This window comes from Symsagittifera roscoffensis, chromosome 2 (assembly GCF_963678635.1).
Source record: "Symsagittifera roscoffensis chromosome 2, txSymRosc1.1, whole genome shotgun sequence".
NCBI lineage: Eukaryota > Metazoa > Xenacoelomorpha > Acoela > Convolutidae > Symsagittifera > Symsagittifera roscoffensis.
Window position 1 is genome coordinate 15,042,530 of NC_087063.1, and position 18,868 is coordinate 15,061,397.

Sequence of the window (18,868 nt, forward strand, 5' to 3'; positions counted from 1 at the left end):
TACATTTGAATCAAGTGGAGACCGAGTGGTTCTTCACCTTGCAAAACTGATTTAGTCTCACTCAATCTACAGGTCCCTGGCCTAACTCCGGGTCGCAGCAACAAAATCAAACATCGTTACCTTTTAATTACGGCGTATTCACAGCCTTCAAATATTTTATGATACACTGTAAAACAACACAATTAGCTTTCAGACAATTTCTAGAAATTGTTATGGACCGCTCGCCCTGCCGTATCCTATAGTTAGTTCATCAGAATTGGGTTAGTATTATTGCTTACTTACGTGGCAACACTTTTTTATCAAACTTTGTACAGTGTACAAGGCCTGAAGAAGAAATACACTGTAACCTCAGTTTTGACAATTGGAGGCTTGAAGTTTGATTTTTGAAATTAAGTTCAAATTCATTGCCTAAAAAGGGAAAAAACGCTATCCAATTTTAAAAAAATGGAAAATGTGAATGTTTTTGAATGAAATGTGAATGAGTTAGATCAATTTTATGAAAAAAACACCAATTTTTCTTGAAATTCAAAGAACTTTAACGCAATCTTTCCTTTTTTGAAATTTGAAGCTTGAAGTATTTTTCCGAAAAACAAGTCATTTGTTTTTTACTTTAATCATTGACACTTTCCCAACTGTCTGTTGGCAATTATGTTCTGATTGAGGGTGGTAGCTTGAAAATGAAAAGAGGGTTATGCATTAGAGATTTGACAAAATTATGTTCACGAACTTTTAGAAAGTGAACACTTTGCAACAGCTGATCGCATAAAAATAGAGAATAAAGGGGGATGTGAAGGTGCTGATTTTCCGTGGCTGTAAGCAATTTTCTGTGAATGTAAGAGCGCCCCAACCAAAAAACTTTACGATAATTTTGCAAAACTTTTCCCCTTACCAATCCACTCCAAAACCATGTAGTTGGCAAGGAAAAAATTGATATTGATAAAAGGTAAGCTACACAAAGATGTTAAAAATCTGATTAACAAAGAAACCAATTAAAGATGAAAAGTATTTTAAGAAAAAATGATAAGACTGATAAACTTTGACGCTAAATTGATCGGTGGATCGAAAAATTGCGTAAGTAGTTTGCTAATTTTGAGTACCAATTAAAACTTATCTCTTATCAGAAGAATAAACATCCAAACATCACGCGAGCAAACATCTAAAAAGAAAAAATTTAAAAAAATAGAAAATTCAATAAAAGCGAATTTGGTAACAAGATATCGTTAGCAAGAGAGTAAGTGAATTTAATTACTGCCTTCAGAAACTGTAAAAATTAAACTACCTGGTCATCTTTTTGGCTTATTTTTATTTGAGTTTCTTCATATTTTTTAGTTTGGGCCAGATAATCGTGGCAGCTATATCAATGGAATTTCTGTGGTCTTTTTTGATCTCGCTGTGCTTAATGTGTCTCGCGGTCGAACTCATCGAAGCCCAGCAGCCTGTGAGTGATAGAAAATAAACCAGTAGAGAATTTAGCCACATTTTAGCAATTCGATCTTTTCGCCAGCAAAAAAATCATCCCTTAGTTTTTACCAGGAGCGGATCTAAGATTTTCTCGAGGGGGTGGCGAATTTTCAAAAAAATTCGAAAATTTAGTCGACCTTTTTTTTAGGTCGACCAATTAGATTTTCTGAGCTGTACCAAATCACTGTAAGACCCTATTTTGACCAAATGTTCTGGGCCGCAGGCGAATTTTTGAAAAAATAACAAAAAATACTTTCTTAGGTTCTTTTTGGAAAACTTAGACCAAAAATTGCAGCTCCCCCCTCAAAATTATAATATTTTGTCACCCACATCGCCTTTAGAAAACTTTCAGGGTCAGTCAACCGAAAATGGATTTCTCAAAATAGTACAACGTGGGGAAATTTTGGGCCGACAGGGGTTCGAATCCCTGAGGGGGGAGGTCGTCCGCCCCCTCCCCCTTAAATCCGCTGGTGGTTTTTTACTGTTTTAACTAAAATCCAGTTTTTACTTGTTTCGTCCGTATATTGATTTTATTAATTTTCTAATAGAGCCTTCAGCACTAGTGTATCCTAAATTATGCCGGAAAACTAACTATCTTATTTTTTCTGAAAGAGCCTTCAACACTAGTGTGTGCTAAATTATGCCGGAAAACTAAAAAGCAGGGCTTTTTCTCGCCGATTAGACTCTTTAGTGTTCTAAGATACTTCAGATATGATATTTTTCAATTAAACAATTCTGGTTCCTTTTTCGTATAAATTTAGGATACCGCTCTGTTATAAAATCATTACAACTAATAATACATCCCTTCTGCTTCAAAGAGACCATAATACAAGCGTATATAACATTTGTAAATAATAATGTTTGTAATTGTATTGTTTATTTATCATCTATGCAGGGTGTAATCGCTGAGCTGGAAGAGCCGTTTGTTCTGCCGTTTGGACCCAGACATCTGGATCTGTTCATGAACAAGGGGTCGGACCAGTGCGCACATATGGACAACTTCACTTACCCATTCCAATACGGAAGTATTCAAGCAAGTGACCTATCTGCCTATCCATTCTTATTAGGATTTGGGTGGAGGGCTAACTTCGAGTTTCCATCCCACCCTAACTTCTTTTTCAATTCAGGTAACTTAAAATTCTTGAATTTTTGGAGCGATAACCCTTCTAAAAAACATGTCAGTTTGAACAAAAGAACATAATGATAGTAACAAATTGACATGTTATTATGTGCAGACCAGTTTTGGAGAGGAGTTGGAAACTGGAAAAAATTCGAACATTGACTTCTAATTTTCAAAATTTGATGAACACAGATTAAAGTTTTTTGTTCCGGAAGGCATTACAAAAGTTAATCAAGGTTTACAACTTCAAAGATATAAATCATCCCATGTCAATAATTCTTACATGCCTAAGCGCGTCCGATCTCTTTAACTATATCCTCCCTTAGTACCTAGAAACGAATACTACCCTATAAAAAATAAATCAACGGTTAAGCAAGTGAGAGTTTTATATCTAGTAACTAATCTTTCCCTTTTGGATGTAGTTAAAGGGATTAATTAATCTCGACTTTGTTTCGGACAGATTTAATTCTCATTCAATTTAGTTAATTTGCTATGACTTTTTTGAAAAATTGACTTTTTGAAAGTTTTTTAAAACGTTTTGAAACACTGAGTTTTCTTTGACCGATTTTGCGACGCTTACTAACAAAAACTTTTTTCAAACTTAGTATAAACCTAGTCAAAATTAGAAAAGATAACTTATGTAAAATAATGTCTGCTGATAATTCTAACAATCCCTCTTTTACAACTCCCTCTATTCTGACTGCCTTGTTATGTTTTACTATGATTAGTGACCACGCCAAAAAGAACCATCTTAGAAAAAATACCTTGATTTCTATAAACAAATCAAAAAATGCATTATTGGAAAGGTTAATACTAAGTATCAGCAGCACTTGGAATGACATGAAGCTGGATTTGGAGTGAATCGCGGAGCGTCGTCGTCGTCATCTCAACAGGGTTTGTTTGCTAAGAAGATAAGGGATTTCGCCCAATCCCGTTTAGTGATGACCAGTGTAATCTGGTCTTAAGATCTAAAAAATATTGCTCAGGACTGCGCAGTTCATGGATACCGGAAAGCTACGGTCAAATAAAAACCTAATGTTGTGACTCAATGCAGCTCAAAAAAAAACGGGAAAATATAATTTTGCAAGATGGTGCAAATAATGTCGTCAAACATATCAAATCTGCGATGGAGATTTTTGATGAGTTAACAAATCTGGTAGAAAATTATATGGAACTGTTCGAATCTAATGTCCTCCTATTTCTGAATTGTTATCGTTCAAAAATGCACCCTGAAACAATTCCAGAACTGATGAAATTAATAGCGCTTGATGGGAAATTTGATAAAAACACATATTTTAAAAAATAAATGGGCTGTTGAAATACACACCCAATTTTTACTTGAAAATTGTCCAAGATATTGAAATCTATCGAGATAATTCGGACTTAACTAGTAAAACATGTATTCCATACCATAGGAAATAGTTTTTGGGTCATTTATTGAATAGTTCTCATGGTGTCACTCAGTCCGATGTTAGTTGCAAAACTGCGAGCCTTAAGATGCAATTTAGACAGCACAGAAATCAACAGCGCTATTTTCAACCTTGTTACTCGCAATGATACAATTATACAAGTTCGTATTATTTTTCAAGTGAATTTTTTGTTGTTCAAATGCTGTAAGCCGTTGATAGGTCAATTTAAGTGTCTTTGTCTCTGAAAACAGATGCGTCGAAGTGACGTAATTTTATTTAGTTTATTGGAAGCTCAGTGGTTTTAACTACTCTCACGTCACTGCTGTCGAATCATATTGGTCACAATGACTAATAGAATACTTTTTCTCGAAGCAAGATGAAACTTAAAGAGGGTCAGAACTTATTGCTTGAAAATACTTTTCTTTTAAATTTTGTTTTAGTTAAAATTAATTCATATAATCCAATGTTTAATTTTATGGTCCAGTGATGTTGAAAAAAAGGTTTAATGTTTTAAAACAAAAATTTATTCTTCAAAAAATGCCTAATTTTTCCATTAATTTAAAATTTTTTCATGTAGACTGTCAATGTCTCAAAAAAACATCTTCAGACAAAAATACTGAGTAGTATGCATATAGTGCACTAGGATCGGGGGGGGGGGGGGGGGGTTGTCATACATGGATGACCATTAGGTATAAATCATAATGGTCACCATGTATTAAATGATCAGCAATGGTCACCATGTAATAATCCTAATTGTCACCATGTATAATTTTATACCTAATGGTCACTATGTAATAATCCTAATTGTCACCATGTATAATTTTATACCTAATAGTCCTCATGTAAAACTTCGGTATATTATTGAGTATTCCCACTGAACGTTGTGGTTACATGTTTGGTGCGGGAAAGGATTTGCCAAATCTTCGTTCTGAAACCAGCTGGAGTGTTTAACTGCGCTATAGACTGTTTGCTCAATTCTTCTTAAAACTTTGATTCAAACTCAAATTACATACAAATACATACAAAAGTATGCTAAAGACACTATCGCTTAAATGAAATTGTTTATATCCCAGATTAATTGAGTTCCAAAGCTGAACAAAATCTCGCACTTAAATACACACTAAACACGGAATAGCGGTAGGTCAAATTTTATGTACAGACAATTCTCATATTAAATAACTGAATTTTATTTACTATACAAAAGTTAATGTGGTGTTTTTTTGTGTTTTAATCTATTCGTCGATTTTTTGACCGTGGTTCTTCTACTTCAACTGCTTCATAATCGAAAAACGAATCGTTGAAGAATGACGACTCGTCCTCATCGGAAGTATTGGCCTCCAGATCCGCGATATCCCCGCTATCAATATCACTGTCGTTGGTTTCTGCTGCCCGAATCAGACCGGGGTCTGGAGTTTGCCAACTGCTATTGACCTGGTCCATCAGTTGTCGAAGCGAGCGATGTGGTTGTGTGTTCTCAACAGCAAAACTATCCTCAGAGTATTCATCATCAATTTCCGGATGGTCCCAATCAACGTTTTGAGTGTTAGCGAATTCTTCAGACACCCCATCTAGGAAATCGTCACAATCCCACGACACTGGTTGTTGACGATCTTCAAAAAATGGCATCCATTTTTCCAAATCGTCATCGTCAGTTGGGTCAGAATTAACAGCGGCTGTGTTGTCATCACTATCATCAATGCCAATCACAGTTTGACCCACGATGTTTTTGTGACCGTAGGGAAGAGTCTGCTGACCATCATCGAGGATGTAGCGTTTGTCATCAAAAGCTGATAACGATGTTTTCGTCGAAGTCACTGTTTGCAGATTGTGTGACTCGGATGCGATTCGACTGTTTTCAGTTTTGAATAACGAGCCAGAGGTCAAGGTGTCTCGATATCGCTGATGACTCAACATCTTCTGAGCAGCTTTGGATACACCTTTCGCCGATAATTTTCTGCAGTCTAAAATTTTTTTTATATGATTACTAATCAATTTTTTGATGATCACTAATGTGTGGTGGTAAAAAAACCAAATACGATGTTTTTTTTTAAGAGCTACATCATGTTAACTTGAAGGCCAGGTGCAATAAAAAAAAATACATGAAGGCCAGGTGTGACCTTAAAAATTAGTCATCATTAAAAAAAAAAAACAACAATCAACCAACAAAAAAAAAATCCCCGACAAAAAAATTTTTTAAAAAAAATTTTTTGCCGACAAAAAAATTTTTTTTAAAAAAATTTTTCGCCCACAAAAAAAAAAAAAAAAATCGCCCACAAAAAAAAAACCAAAAATTTTCAAAAAAATTATTTTTTTTCGCCTAAAAAGTTTTTTCCAATTTTTTTTCAAAACAAAATACACTTTTTCGCCCGAAATTTTTTTTCGAACAAAAAAAATTTTTTTTTCCAAAAAAAAAAAAAAAAAAATTCGCCCACAAAAAAAAACCGCCCACAAAAAAAAAATTTCAAAAAAAATTATACTTTTTCGCCTAAAAAGTTTTTTCCAAATTTCTTTTTTTTTTGATAAAATTACATTTTTTCGCCCACAAATAAAAATACCCTTCCGAAAAAAAATCACAAAAAATCAAAATTTTTTGAAATTCGTGCTCACAAAAAGGCAAATAGAAATTAATTACCTCTGGACAAAATGGAATAAAGCTTGGGTTTGAGGGATATAAACTCGGTTATAATGTCTCCTGGAAACTCATCCTTGAATTTTAAAACAACCATTTTGTTTTTCGGGTCGTAGAGAGGGTGGTTCTTCGGGTAATTTGACAAGTCAAGTTCATTCAAAATATTCCTTTTTTCGGAAATTTCTCGGTATAAATCTTCACTTTTGACTTGGTACAGGAGACTGTCTGTATCAGAATACAATAGTTGACATTCAAAATTTGGTTTCATTATATCGTAATGAAATTTATACATGTGAAACTTTGCTAACTCAAGAACACTAGCTCCCACAATTGTTGGGACATCCCAATAGATTTTTTGTTGGATTCGAAGTGAACGCTGCCAAGTTTTCTCCAAAAATTTTGTAGGATTTAAATTCGAATGCACTAATTTCTCGCAAAGCGGCACGATAATCTCTAACTATCCGAACAAGCATCCGTTTGCGCTTCGACTCGCATGTTTTCCCATAAGCACAATTGTTCAGTAGTTTGTACAAATCCTCCTCAAATTTATTTCTAGCTTGTTGTCGTTTAGTCGTGTTCAATGTGATGTATGGTTCTAACCATGCTTCTTGTTCAAACTTCAGCACACGGTGCACTTTTTTAACTTTAAGTCCCAACCTAACAAACAATTGCAATAGTTTGTAATGAATTGTATAATTTGACTTGTCATGCAGCGTCTGCAGTAACTTTTTGGTCTTTCCAATTGAACGTCTTGCAATGTCTTGATTTTTCATCTGCTCGAGTAAATTTGTTTGGTAGGGACTCAACCAATCCTGGGGTACACTTTCTTTAGTAGGAGCTAAAGGGTAATCTTGATGATCCTCATGCAGTTCTTCTGGATACTCGAGATCAACTTCCAATATAAATCCAATCAAAGAGTCTTCAGTCATGTTGAGGATTTGGTTCACAATCACCTCGTCTTCTATATGCTCTATTAGCTCAAAGTTACGCACCGGTAATTTCTCCGTTTGCATGACGCCGCCATAGAGGTTATTTGCATCGATCATAAACCCGTAGGTGCTAGGTTGATCTGGGTTGAAGTCGGGGCATTCTTTGTTGTTGGCTTTGAAAAAGCGACTATGGAACACGGATGCAGTACCACCTCGCATCATATTCTCGACCAATTCGAGATGCCTGCGGTCTGATAAAAGCTGAACATTCGAGTCTTTGCAGATACGTTTGAAGGCGTCTCCAGCTAAGTTTGAAGCACTAAAATGGTGCGCGAAGTCCAGACCATAAGTTTGGTGACTAATTTGTCGAAATTCTTCAAAGACGCAAGCAAGAAGGAGTGTATCACACTTGAGATACAAGTTGTGATAATCCTCCAAGTTTTGACATTTGAACACTCTAAAAACTTTCTTTGCATGTTCCAGATCCGCTTGTGAAACTGCAACTTTTCCTCCATTCAAAACATCGGACCAATTTTGCAAAGGAGGCAATTCTTTTTCTGCAAATTTTTCTCTTCCGGTCATGTACGAATAAGGGTAGAAACCTTTTTGTCGTATCAGACACCGTTGCTCCTCCGTCTCGTTTGCAAAATACTTGTTCAAAATTGACATTTTTTCCGCTGGTAGATTATCAACCAATTTTTGCAGGGAAGAATTCAAAAACTTGCATGTGTCAATAAATCTGAGGTATTCAAAAACTTTTTGCTCAGATCCGTTTTTCCTTTTTATAGTTTTAATTAGGACTCCAATGCTTAACGATATATATTTTTCGTCGGTGCTAGGTATAACACTCATTGTACTTGTTGGCTCGCATTCATGCAATGCGAGACAAATGTGGTGAAGGTCATAGTTCTGGATGTTATGTCCAATGACTGGGGTGAAATTTACAGTTCGTCTTGCGAGGTTGCATTTTTCATGTGCCCATCCCAAAAATTTTCCAGAAAAATGGCAATGGTCAAGACATTTTTCGTGCTCATTGGTAAAATGTATACAGCAAATCCAACATGTTGATGTGTTTTCTTTGTTCAACGATTCTTGGCTTTCTAGAAATTGAGGAAACCGTCGCTTTTGATCATATATCTCTCTCGCTAATTGATGCAACTGATTGAGAAACTTTTTCATGCATTGATCAGAGCTGTCATAGTCAAAGAAGTAGGGCTGTGAATTTCCGTGTTCAATTACAGCCAATGAATACCCACAAGCTTCGTGTTTTTGTACAACTCGGGTAGATGATCGTGATGGATTATCAGGACAAGAATCTACAGGTTTCAGAAATGATTCAAAATCAAAATAAATCACAAGTGGTACAAACCACAAGGCCTGGAGGTTTTTGAACTCGTATCTGTTGGTACCTTTTTCTGCTGAAGGCATGACTACTAGAGCAGGTTCATGATCCTTACAACACTGGATGTGTTGCTCGTGAGTTTCATCACTCCAACTAATGTGAAAGCAGTTTCTACATAAACGTGCAATTGTGCGATACTTACACCCTTTGATTTCGCAGATGAACTTTAACAAATCGATTATAAGTACATAGTGATGCTTTGCAGGCTCATACAAGAGAAGCAGGTCCACGTCAAATATTTCAGTTTGGGTGATGTTATCTTGGTTTGGTCGTTTTGATATATACATAGGCAACAAATCTCCCTTGTGGTACTGGAACACATTTACCCGGACGTCGTTAAGTTGTTCAAATTTTCCAATTGAAGCGAAACTCATGGGTGAATCAAAATTACCTTGGGCTTTGTGTGCACTTTCAGCAGTGTATGTATCAGGTTGTGTCCGCGCAGCTGCTGGGTTCGCTTTTTGTTGATCAGTTAGAAGTAGGTCAACACCATGCTTCAGACTATAAGCAGCGGTAAAGCAAAGTTCGAAGCAATTATTATCTTCGTGATTTCTAATGTTTATCAAATTCTGGGACATTCGAATTCGAAAAGGCAAGTCAATATAAGATGACCCACGGATTGGTGAAAACTTTGCAAGTTTAACAAAAACTTGAATTACGTGTTGCAAAACCCAACCGCTTCCATAAGATGCAAAAGTCTCCAAAACTGCTTGCATTTTTTCGACCATTTCAAAAAACTCATCATCTTCTAATCCTAAGCTCATCACAGGTTTCATATCAGAGTTTGCATAAATGTCAATCCGCTCGTCGTGCTCAGTTTTACTAGAATCATTTATTACTTTAGGTTTTACCAAACCTAAATTAGCGCTGAACTGAACTTTTCTAGGTCCTTCTGCAACTCGATCGATTATGAGACTTTGAATTTCATCTTTTTTCTCTTGCATAAATTGCAAAAGGTCAATCGGCTGATTTTCATCCATGGGTTGGTTTCCGCCGATCACATACGTTTCAAGAACACCGAAAAAAGCAGACTCACTTTTTTGAAGATTGGTGCCGTTGATTTCGTCTTCATCGACAGCATGCACATCACCGAGAGCAGCATTAGCAGCGGCACTTGTAGTGGCTAAATCAGCAGAGGCAGCTCTCATAACAGGAAGACCATGGGTTGCTAGTAAATGAGCTGATAAGTTTTTGGGCGAATGAAATCCCAAATGACAATAATCACAAACACCTCCAAGTTGACCATGAGTGTGAAGAATATGTTTTTGTAAATTTGAAAGCATTTGAGCCGTGAATGAACACTCATTGCATCGATAAACAATAAGTCCTTTTTCAACAAAATGTTTGTCACGCTCATGGCGACTTCTATTGCTCTTATTTGCATATTTCAGTGGACAAAAATTGCATTTGAACATTTTTTGAAATAAGTTAAGCTATTGATTTTAAGAAAGAAAAAGAATCAAGTGATCTCAAATTACACTCAGAAACAACAGTAAATGGGAAGCATAACTGTTCGTCTACCAATTGCAGAGAAAACGGTTTGTGTTTTGCGCGCGTAATTTTGAATTTGAATTAAAGTTCCCGCCAAAATTTGAATTAGATTTGAATTTCCCGCCATAACTGGCAAACTCAAATTCGATTGGACGAAACAGATAAATTGTTGTTTGAAACGTTATTAATTATTACAAACGATAAAAATTAATCTAAGCCAACCAAGTTTGGGCTAAATTTTAATCCAAAATGATTTTAGAGCCAAGAGAGAAAAGTTTTACATTTATATTTTATCAATTCAAAATATAAATTGATGAAAATTTCGAAATTGCGAATAAAAGTTGAGCATGTCACAACACATGATAGATCCTAAATATCCCAGTTGTCATGGGGACAGAATATCCTATAAAAATGTCAAAATTAGTATCAAAAACAGTTGAAATGATGAATAAGTAAAGCAAAAACTGAAAAATGACAGTTTTTTAACTTTCCAGGCGCATTGCTATCAATGATGTCAATCACGGAGCGGTTGCACGGTCCATGTCATCATGAATTTGTCTCAATTGTCTTTCGATTTGAAAAAAAAGTCCGAAAAAATACTTTTCTGTAAAGAGAAATGAGTTTGTTGTTTTAGGGGGGATTAAGGGGATTAGCGTTTTTCTCGAAGACTATTGAAAAAACATCAACTCCCACAATCTCATTAGTCGTGCCCCTCAATGCACTTTCATAATAACACCACTTGCTCATAATAAAAAATTGCGTCTTCTGGTTGAAAATTGATTTTTTCGTAAAAATGAAAAAACGATGAGTCATCAATTAAAAAGTTTGATTTTTATTATTTTTCTCAAATATTTAGCATGATGATGAATACTTGTATTTTTTTCAATAGGATCATTTTTGGAGACAACAGTATCAATGATCAAATGGTAACTCCAATTTGTAGAAAAAGAAAAAAATTAATGCTTTTTTTTCCTTTTTGTAATTAAAAAATCAAATTTTTAACTAAAAAATATTTAAAAAATAAGTATTTTTATCAAAAAGTTGGTTTTAAACATCTTTTATACTATTTTTCATAATGTTTAATTTGTATGATAACTATTTGAATAAACATATGACAACATAAGTTTTCATCCAAAATTATTTTTTTCCAGTTTTTTTTTGACGTTAATTATCTTTTTTCAAAAACGAAATTGATTTTTTTAATCTTGTTTTCTAAAAATTAGCATATATATGGATGCTTTTCAGTTTTTTCTCAAGATCACTATTGTAAATAAGAACTTCAATGTTAATATGTTAAATCCTAATTGTGGAAAAAATGAAAATTTTACGGATTTTTTTTTTGTTTTCAATTGAAAAAAAAAATAGTCAATTTATTAAAAATAAATGATTTTTTAAACTTCAATTTTTAAAGGCTTTTGAAATAAATTTTTAATCAGAACCCAATCGTGTGATAATTAAAGAACAAATACAAGATACAAACTCAAACTCAATTTTAAAGTTAAATTATTATACACAATAAATACAAACAAAAATCAATAAAACTCAACCTCAGTTTCAAAGTTATATAAGGTCCAAATACTCCTGCGCTTTCTCTAGTGTTGTTAGTTTCCTTTTTTTCTTTGGCGCTAGACAGAGAGAAGGGGTTAAGTTTTCCATGTGGTTGCTCACAGTAGCCTCAGGGGTACGCTTTGGAGTTGAGCAACCCGGTTCGTCAAGCCATGGTGATACTACAGGGGAAGGATCAGCTTTCGGGGTAACTACTGATGGTGATTCAATCTGTTCCATTCCCCATAAACGATCAAAAAATTCAATTTCTTCAAAGTATTCTAACTGGTTTTCACACATCGGAGTAATATCACAATCGTATTTATACAAAAAATTTTTTACTGGTTTTGATAAAGTTGAAATATCAACCTGAAGAGCAAGAGGCTCGTCAGGATCCGTATATTTACCAGAATTTGTAAGGTAACTCAAATACTTTATATTCAGTTCTTCGTCTTTCTTTGAAATTTTTAAGGAAAGTTTACTGAATAAATGTAAAAAATTTTTGGGAACCATAACGTGATGAGTACAAGTCCACTCATCAGAATTGAAACTTTTTTCTTCGTTAATTATTGCTACAAAATTACCGTGAACGGTTTCATAAAAAATGGTTCTTTCGTGATTGGAATATCCGGCAATAATATAACAAGGCATTTTTGAAGAAAAGTTGGAAGAAAATGACAAACGTAACGCGGAGAGAAATGAAACTGAAATGAATTGTGAAAACGCCTCAAGAGATTAAAATAGGGATTGGTTCTTCTAAAATTAGAAATTTCAAGACCTCCTATGTAGTTTTTAATCAGTTTAATAAGGGAGGGCGTGTAAAATATTTATGTTACCTTGCGTGGTATTCTATGTTTATCTAAATTGCATTCAAACAAATAGCTTGTATCAAAAATAACGTTTAAACATTGTGACCTTTAACACCCATTAAAATTCTTATCAGTTGTACATGCACAAAATACTTATCCATTTGAACTAAATTGCAATCCAATATCTTTGCGATATAAAGTACATGTGTATATAAATTAAAATAGATACAACGCTTTCTTTTGCAGACATATACAATCAATCGGAACCATTCATTTCTTTCTATTCAGTTTTGAATCAAGTTACTTTGAAAATTTACTCGTTACAATGAATAAAACCAAAACAAGCACCACAGCAAATGCAGATAAAGATTTTGGCGATTGCTATTTCGATATTTCGGAAAACAGTAAAAGACTAGTGCGTGCTACATTGAAAACATATGACCAAACTGGAACTTATGTATTCCTGAAAGTTTTCAAAAAAGCAACTGAAGGCGCTGAATTTGAATGTGTACAAAGACTTTCCTTAAGCAGCGAAGAATTTTCAAAATTAATAAAGTCGGGAAAGTCAATCCGAGCGCAAACAAGTGAAATTTCTGATACTGTTGAAAACAAAGACAAACCACAATCTAACTGTAAACGAGCCAGGAAATCTCAACTTTCCTCGAACACAAACGATTTCAAGCACGACTCGAATTAATTTTCCTTTACAAAATGGCAGAAGCTATGTTCGAAGTTGTGTTACCTGATTATTTCAAAAAATTTCAACCAAATTTCAAATTTGTTATCACTGAAAAAATTCCTAATTTATCTACTTTTAAAAATTATGCTTTTGGAAGCCACTTCAAATCTGAATATTGCCCTTTTTCAGTCGAGAATGAAAAAAAAATTCATTACCATATATTGATTCAAGTAGATTCAGAGGAACAATTAAACCAATTTTTTCCGTCCCAAAAATGTTTCAGTGTTCCTTGTATTTTCACTTGCTTCAAATACTTAATTTCTCCTGCTAAAGATGTCAAAGGAAACGGTGAGTTATTTGACAAGCTTAAACTAGCTCTCACTTATTCAGCACAACCTGTTGCAGCCAATCTCGATTTGTTAGATTTCACTGCAATCAAAAAACGTTTACCCAATTTATTGCTTTCTGCAACATCATCTAACAAACAAACTTCACCAAATCAAAACGTTTGCAAGAAATCTCCGGCCGTTGGGGGACAGAAACTAATTGATAATACAGTTACGCCTGCTGCATCGTCGACGTCAAACAAATCCGTAAGAATTTCGACTTCAGTTTCAAAGAAACATACAGAAAGCAGACATGTTCAAACAGATGAGATGAATACAGAAACTTTGAAAAGATTTGAAAGTTTAATTAATGGACCCCATTCTGCCGCTTTTTGCAAAATAATGGATATTTTGACAAGTGGATATGGAAAACTTGATGTAGATACTGATGTGCTATTTGTGAAATTTATTGTTGAAGAGAAAGTTAAGTTTTAATTGATACTTTTCATTATTCCATTTTTATTATATTGAGTTCAGTAAACATGATTTCAACTTTCGATTTAAAACTCATTCATGAAATTTTTATAGACTTAAAATCACAATATCCAGACAAATCAGTCAGATTTCAGTATTTTTTAGCCACTTGTTTGTATTTGGATGCTGATGTTAATTTGGATTTTGTTTTGAAAAACAGACCATATGGTGGTTTAATTGGAATAGACAATTCGTCGCTCGACAAACACTTGAAACATTTCAAATTTCTTAGAATACATGCTATATTGCATGACGCAGCGGGATATTTGCAAGAAAAAAATCATACCGGTCCTGGGTACACATATGTTTTGCCTTGTCCAATAAAAAACTGTTACCTGGGTCACGTGACAGGTATTGCGTTTTGCTTATTTCTTAAAGCATTCAAACCAAAGTTATTTCGTTTGTTGGAATGTTGAGTGAAAGTCATGTTAACCCAAAGAAAGAAAACTAAAAAATTGTTTTTCAATCATCTCATTATTTTAGATATTGAGGGATTTAAATGTGGCAAGAAACCTTTGATCATAAAGGAACTTTCCGTTTGCTCTGCTAATACAATTGATACAATTCATTTTCTGCCACCAGTCCAATTCAACAATTTATCAAAAGAAGAGAAAAAAGCGTACAATTGGGTATCTAAATTTCTACACGGGCTTCGTTGGGACGAAGGTGAATACCCTTACTCATACTTGGATCAAATTTTTGATAGCATTCGTTTGAGGAACCCAAATTCCCATTTTTTTGCTAAAGGTACACAAAAATCTGTTTTACTAGCTGAATACTTGAAATTACCCGTGACAAATTTGGAAGATTTTGGCTGCCCAAAGATTGAACAGTTATTGGGTCAAGAAAAACATATTTGCAAACGACATTCTCATTTACTTCCCTCACATCAATTATTAAAGCATTGTACCCGTAGAAAATCCAAAGTTTTTTTCGATTGGTTACAAAATGAACTGTCCAATGATGCAAACAACCTTATCTCCAAATTTGTTGGTTTACGCTTCAATGACTAATCAGAGTCCTGAAAACAATTCAACACCAAGAATTAAAGTTACTCTTACGCGGACAGGCATATTAGATTGTCGAGGAAAACCTCTCCTGCAAAAACTCGAACAAATTACACTGAACGATATCGAAATCGACAATTTACGGAAATTTTTTACAGTTTTTGACTACTTTCACCTGTACAATGTCCAGACTCCAGGAATTTCGCCAGTCAATTCCGTTGTTCAATCTCAACCTGGAAGGGCTGCAACCTCAGCTGGGAGAGAGAAGACAAATCCATTTGCATGACCATCAGCTTCCAGCTGAACTGAAAGAATTAGTCAAAACTGATAACGTTGAGGAAATACATTTAGTTCAAGCCACTATCAGAGTTGCTGCTCATTTTGTTGTAAAGTTCAAATCTAATTGTAACCATGACAAATTCACAAAATATGAGTTTTTCTTCATTGAACGAGGAGTTGATTTGCCTGTTGAACCGAAATGACGAATCACATACATATACCAAGTTTTGTGAATCATAATAAATATATTTATTGATTGTCTTCATTTTCTTTTGATCTTGTGTGATTACTAGTTGCTAACATGTCGTGTTTGAAAATTCAAAATTTCAAAAAAATATTTTTGCCAAAAGAAAATGTGAGTTTAACAGGTGAGAATTTACCAAAAGAGTTATTTGACGAAATCAGTACCGGAAACGTAGAAAAAATTGTTCGGATACTTCTGACAGACAAAAACATAGCAAGATATATAATAAAATACAAACCAAACGGCAATAGATCAGAGAGAAAAAAAGGCGATTGGTATGCAGTTGTAACTATCAACCTTGATACAAATAAGCAAAAAAAAGTCTTCCAGTAAACATGGAAATTGAAGAAACCACCACTGTTGAGAACAATGATTGCGACTTTGTAGACATTGGTGGTGCCGAACAGTCTTTATCTCACGAAAACAGATCTTGGAAATTTTGTAATTCTGTTTCTCTTCCGTCTGCAGAAGTTGTCTTTTTCACACAAGTCTGTTTCATTTTCATTTTGCTCTCTTTATCTATTTCAAAATTGTCTTTTTACAATCTTAGTTGTGACGAAACTGCCATTTGGCTTTCAATACTATCCAGTACAGTTGGTTACATGTTACCCAATCCCAAGTTATAATAATGAATAAGATCATTTCAACAAAAGATCGTCTGTTTATGTCCGTTTCAGGTCCCTCGGGATCTGGCAAAACTGATTTAATTTTTCAAATGTTTCTCAAAGGTACATTCTATCCATCATATAACAAGATATTTTATTTTTATCTTCACGATCAACCCAAATACCGTTCCTTTGTTTCTCACAACAAATTTGATATTGAATTTATAAAATTGTCCAGCTTTGAAATTGTTAATAACTTACGGGATTGTATGATTGTCTTTGATGATACCTGTGAAGAAATTTTTAATGAAAAAGATTTTGTTAAATTAGCTACAGCAGGCCGACATAAAAATGTTCATGTTATTTATGTCAAGCACAATTTATTTCAGCAAAGTAAGCAATCACGTACAATAGATTTGAATACAACTCACTTAATTTTGTTCAAATCACCTCGAGACATTCAACAAATTGATTATTTAGGCAGACAGTTGAATAATGCAAAATTCCTCCGTCATGCGTATCAGTTGGCAACGAAAGAAGATTTTGGTCATCTGTTGATAGACTTGGATCCCAAAACTTCAGAATGTCTTCGTTATTCGTCAAACATAGTTCCACCATCACCAACCATATTCTATTTACCATCCTCAAAAGCAGTTATCACATCTCTCGAAAATGAAAGAGAAAGAATTATGTATATTGAAGCAAATGCTCAATAGTCGCCATTGTAGATCAATTTTGACAGGAGCTGATTCAAATTTTATTAGATTTCTTTGCGATTGTTTTGTGAATGTTTTTCTGGGACATGTTCCAGCTAACAAAAGTTTCATCGAGAGTAAGAAAATACCATTTGGAAAAATTGTTGACCCTAAGTTTAGTATCCGAGAAAAACGAAAAGTTTTGGCAAACAATATTTCACTGGTTAAATCAATCGGAGAATCGTGTTACATTTACCTGAAAAACTAGAACCTCAGGCATGTATGCTGAAGAATTCATCCTCATTCCTCGAAAAACATATGCTCCAGATGAAAAAACTGCACCACAATCTCAAATCCTTCATAATCCGTTAATTAACGACAAACCATCTCAACTCAATTACATACAACGATTTCGAGAACGAAATATCAGCCGTGACTCTCCACCATCATTAAACCCAACATCTCCTATTCCTTTAACCCCTAATAATGTAGTACCAAATCTTCGAAAAAGAAATTTATCTGCACATACTAATTTCAGTGATGATGGTGATGATGAAGCAGAAAAAAATTTTGAATCAAACAATTCACTGCAGCAGACAAGCTCAAAGAGAACAGAAAAAAACGATGAAAAAAGTAATGGAAAAACCGCTGAAGTGTTTCGAAAGGTTATGGAATCCATTCAAGAGCTATTGGAAGCTAATAAATTGGAAAGGGCAAACATCGTGCTAAAGCAGTTGTTCAAAGTTGAATCCTTGACTTTAGACGTTGACGGATATGTTTTAATTCAAGGAAAACCAACACTCGTTAAAATTGAATCTTTTTTGTACGATACACAGCAAAACACAAAAAAACTTGAGGGTGTTTTTTATCCACAAATTTTGAAAGAACTGAATCTTGATCCTAGCTTAGTGTCCAACACTTATGCCAAACAGATTCTCCGCTCACTTAAGAGCGAAGCAGCTAAGCCCTTCTCAACTTCTTCCTCCTTCGTCTCCGACGACAACCCGACAACTGAGTACTCGAAGAGATCTAAACCCTCCTCTTCGAAGACTCGATCGACAACTCTCAAACCCAAAACCAAGCAATCCGACAAAAGAAAAACACAGAAAAAAGAATTTTTCCCCATCACCAACGACGACGATGACGACGATGATAAAAACTATGAAAGCAGTAAAGAATCGTTTGCGACGACGTCAACAAAAGAATGGAAATCCTACTATCAGTGAAGAAAAGAAACTCAAATTACTCTACACGAAAGGTCCAGCTGCATTTGGTAGCGTTAAAAATTTAACAAATGCTAGTCAACTCTCACCAAAAAAAGTTAAAAAATTTCTGAGATCTCAATCATCACATACAAAGTATGGATTGTTTCGCAAAACATATCCTCGGCTAAAAGTGATTGTTAACGATATCAACGAAATTTGGTCTCTTGACTTGGCTTATGTTGATAAATTGGCTAAATATAACCGAGGGGTACGATATTTGTTGGTTGCTGTCGATTGTCTCTCTCGCTACTTACGAGTGGAACCCCTGAAGACCAAATATGCTAAGGAAACAACCGAAGCTTTCAAAAAAATGATCAAAACAAAACAACCAAAAAAAGTTTGGGTTGACAAAGGCACCGAGTTTAAAGGAGAGTTCGAAAAGTTATGTACTAAACGAGAAATCATCAAATACAATACTCACAGTGAAAAAAAATCAGCG

The 18,868-nt window shown here is 34.5% G+C and overlaps 1 protein-coding gene across 1 annotated transcript in view; it reads left to right on the forward strand.

Annotated features, from left to right (window-relative positions):
* The window catches only part of LOC134839707 (uncharacterized), a 46,199-nt gene that overhangs the window by 4,187 nt on the left and 23,144 nt on the right, over positions 1-18,868 (forward strand). The window contains exons 2-3 of the mRNA XM_063855328.1: positions 1,330-1,438; positions 2,357-2,494. Coding sequence (XP_063711398.1) covers positions 1,361-1,438; positions 2,357-2,494 — 216 coding nt within the window. The 5' untranslated portion in view covers positions 1,330-1,360. The remainder of the gene's footprint in view (positions 1-1,329; positions 1,439-2,356; positions 2,495-18,868) is intronic.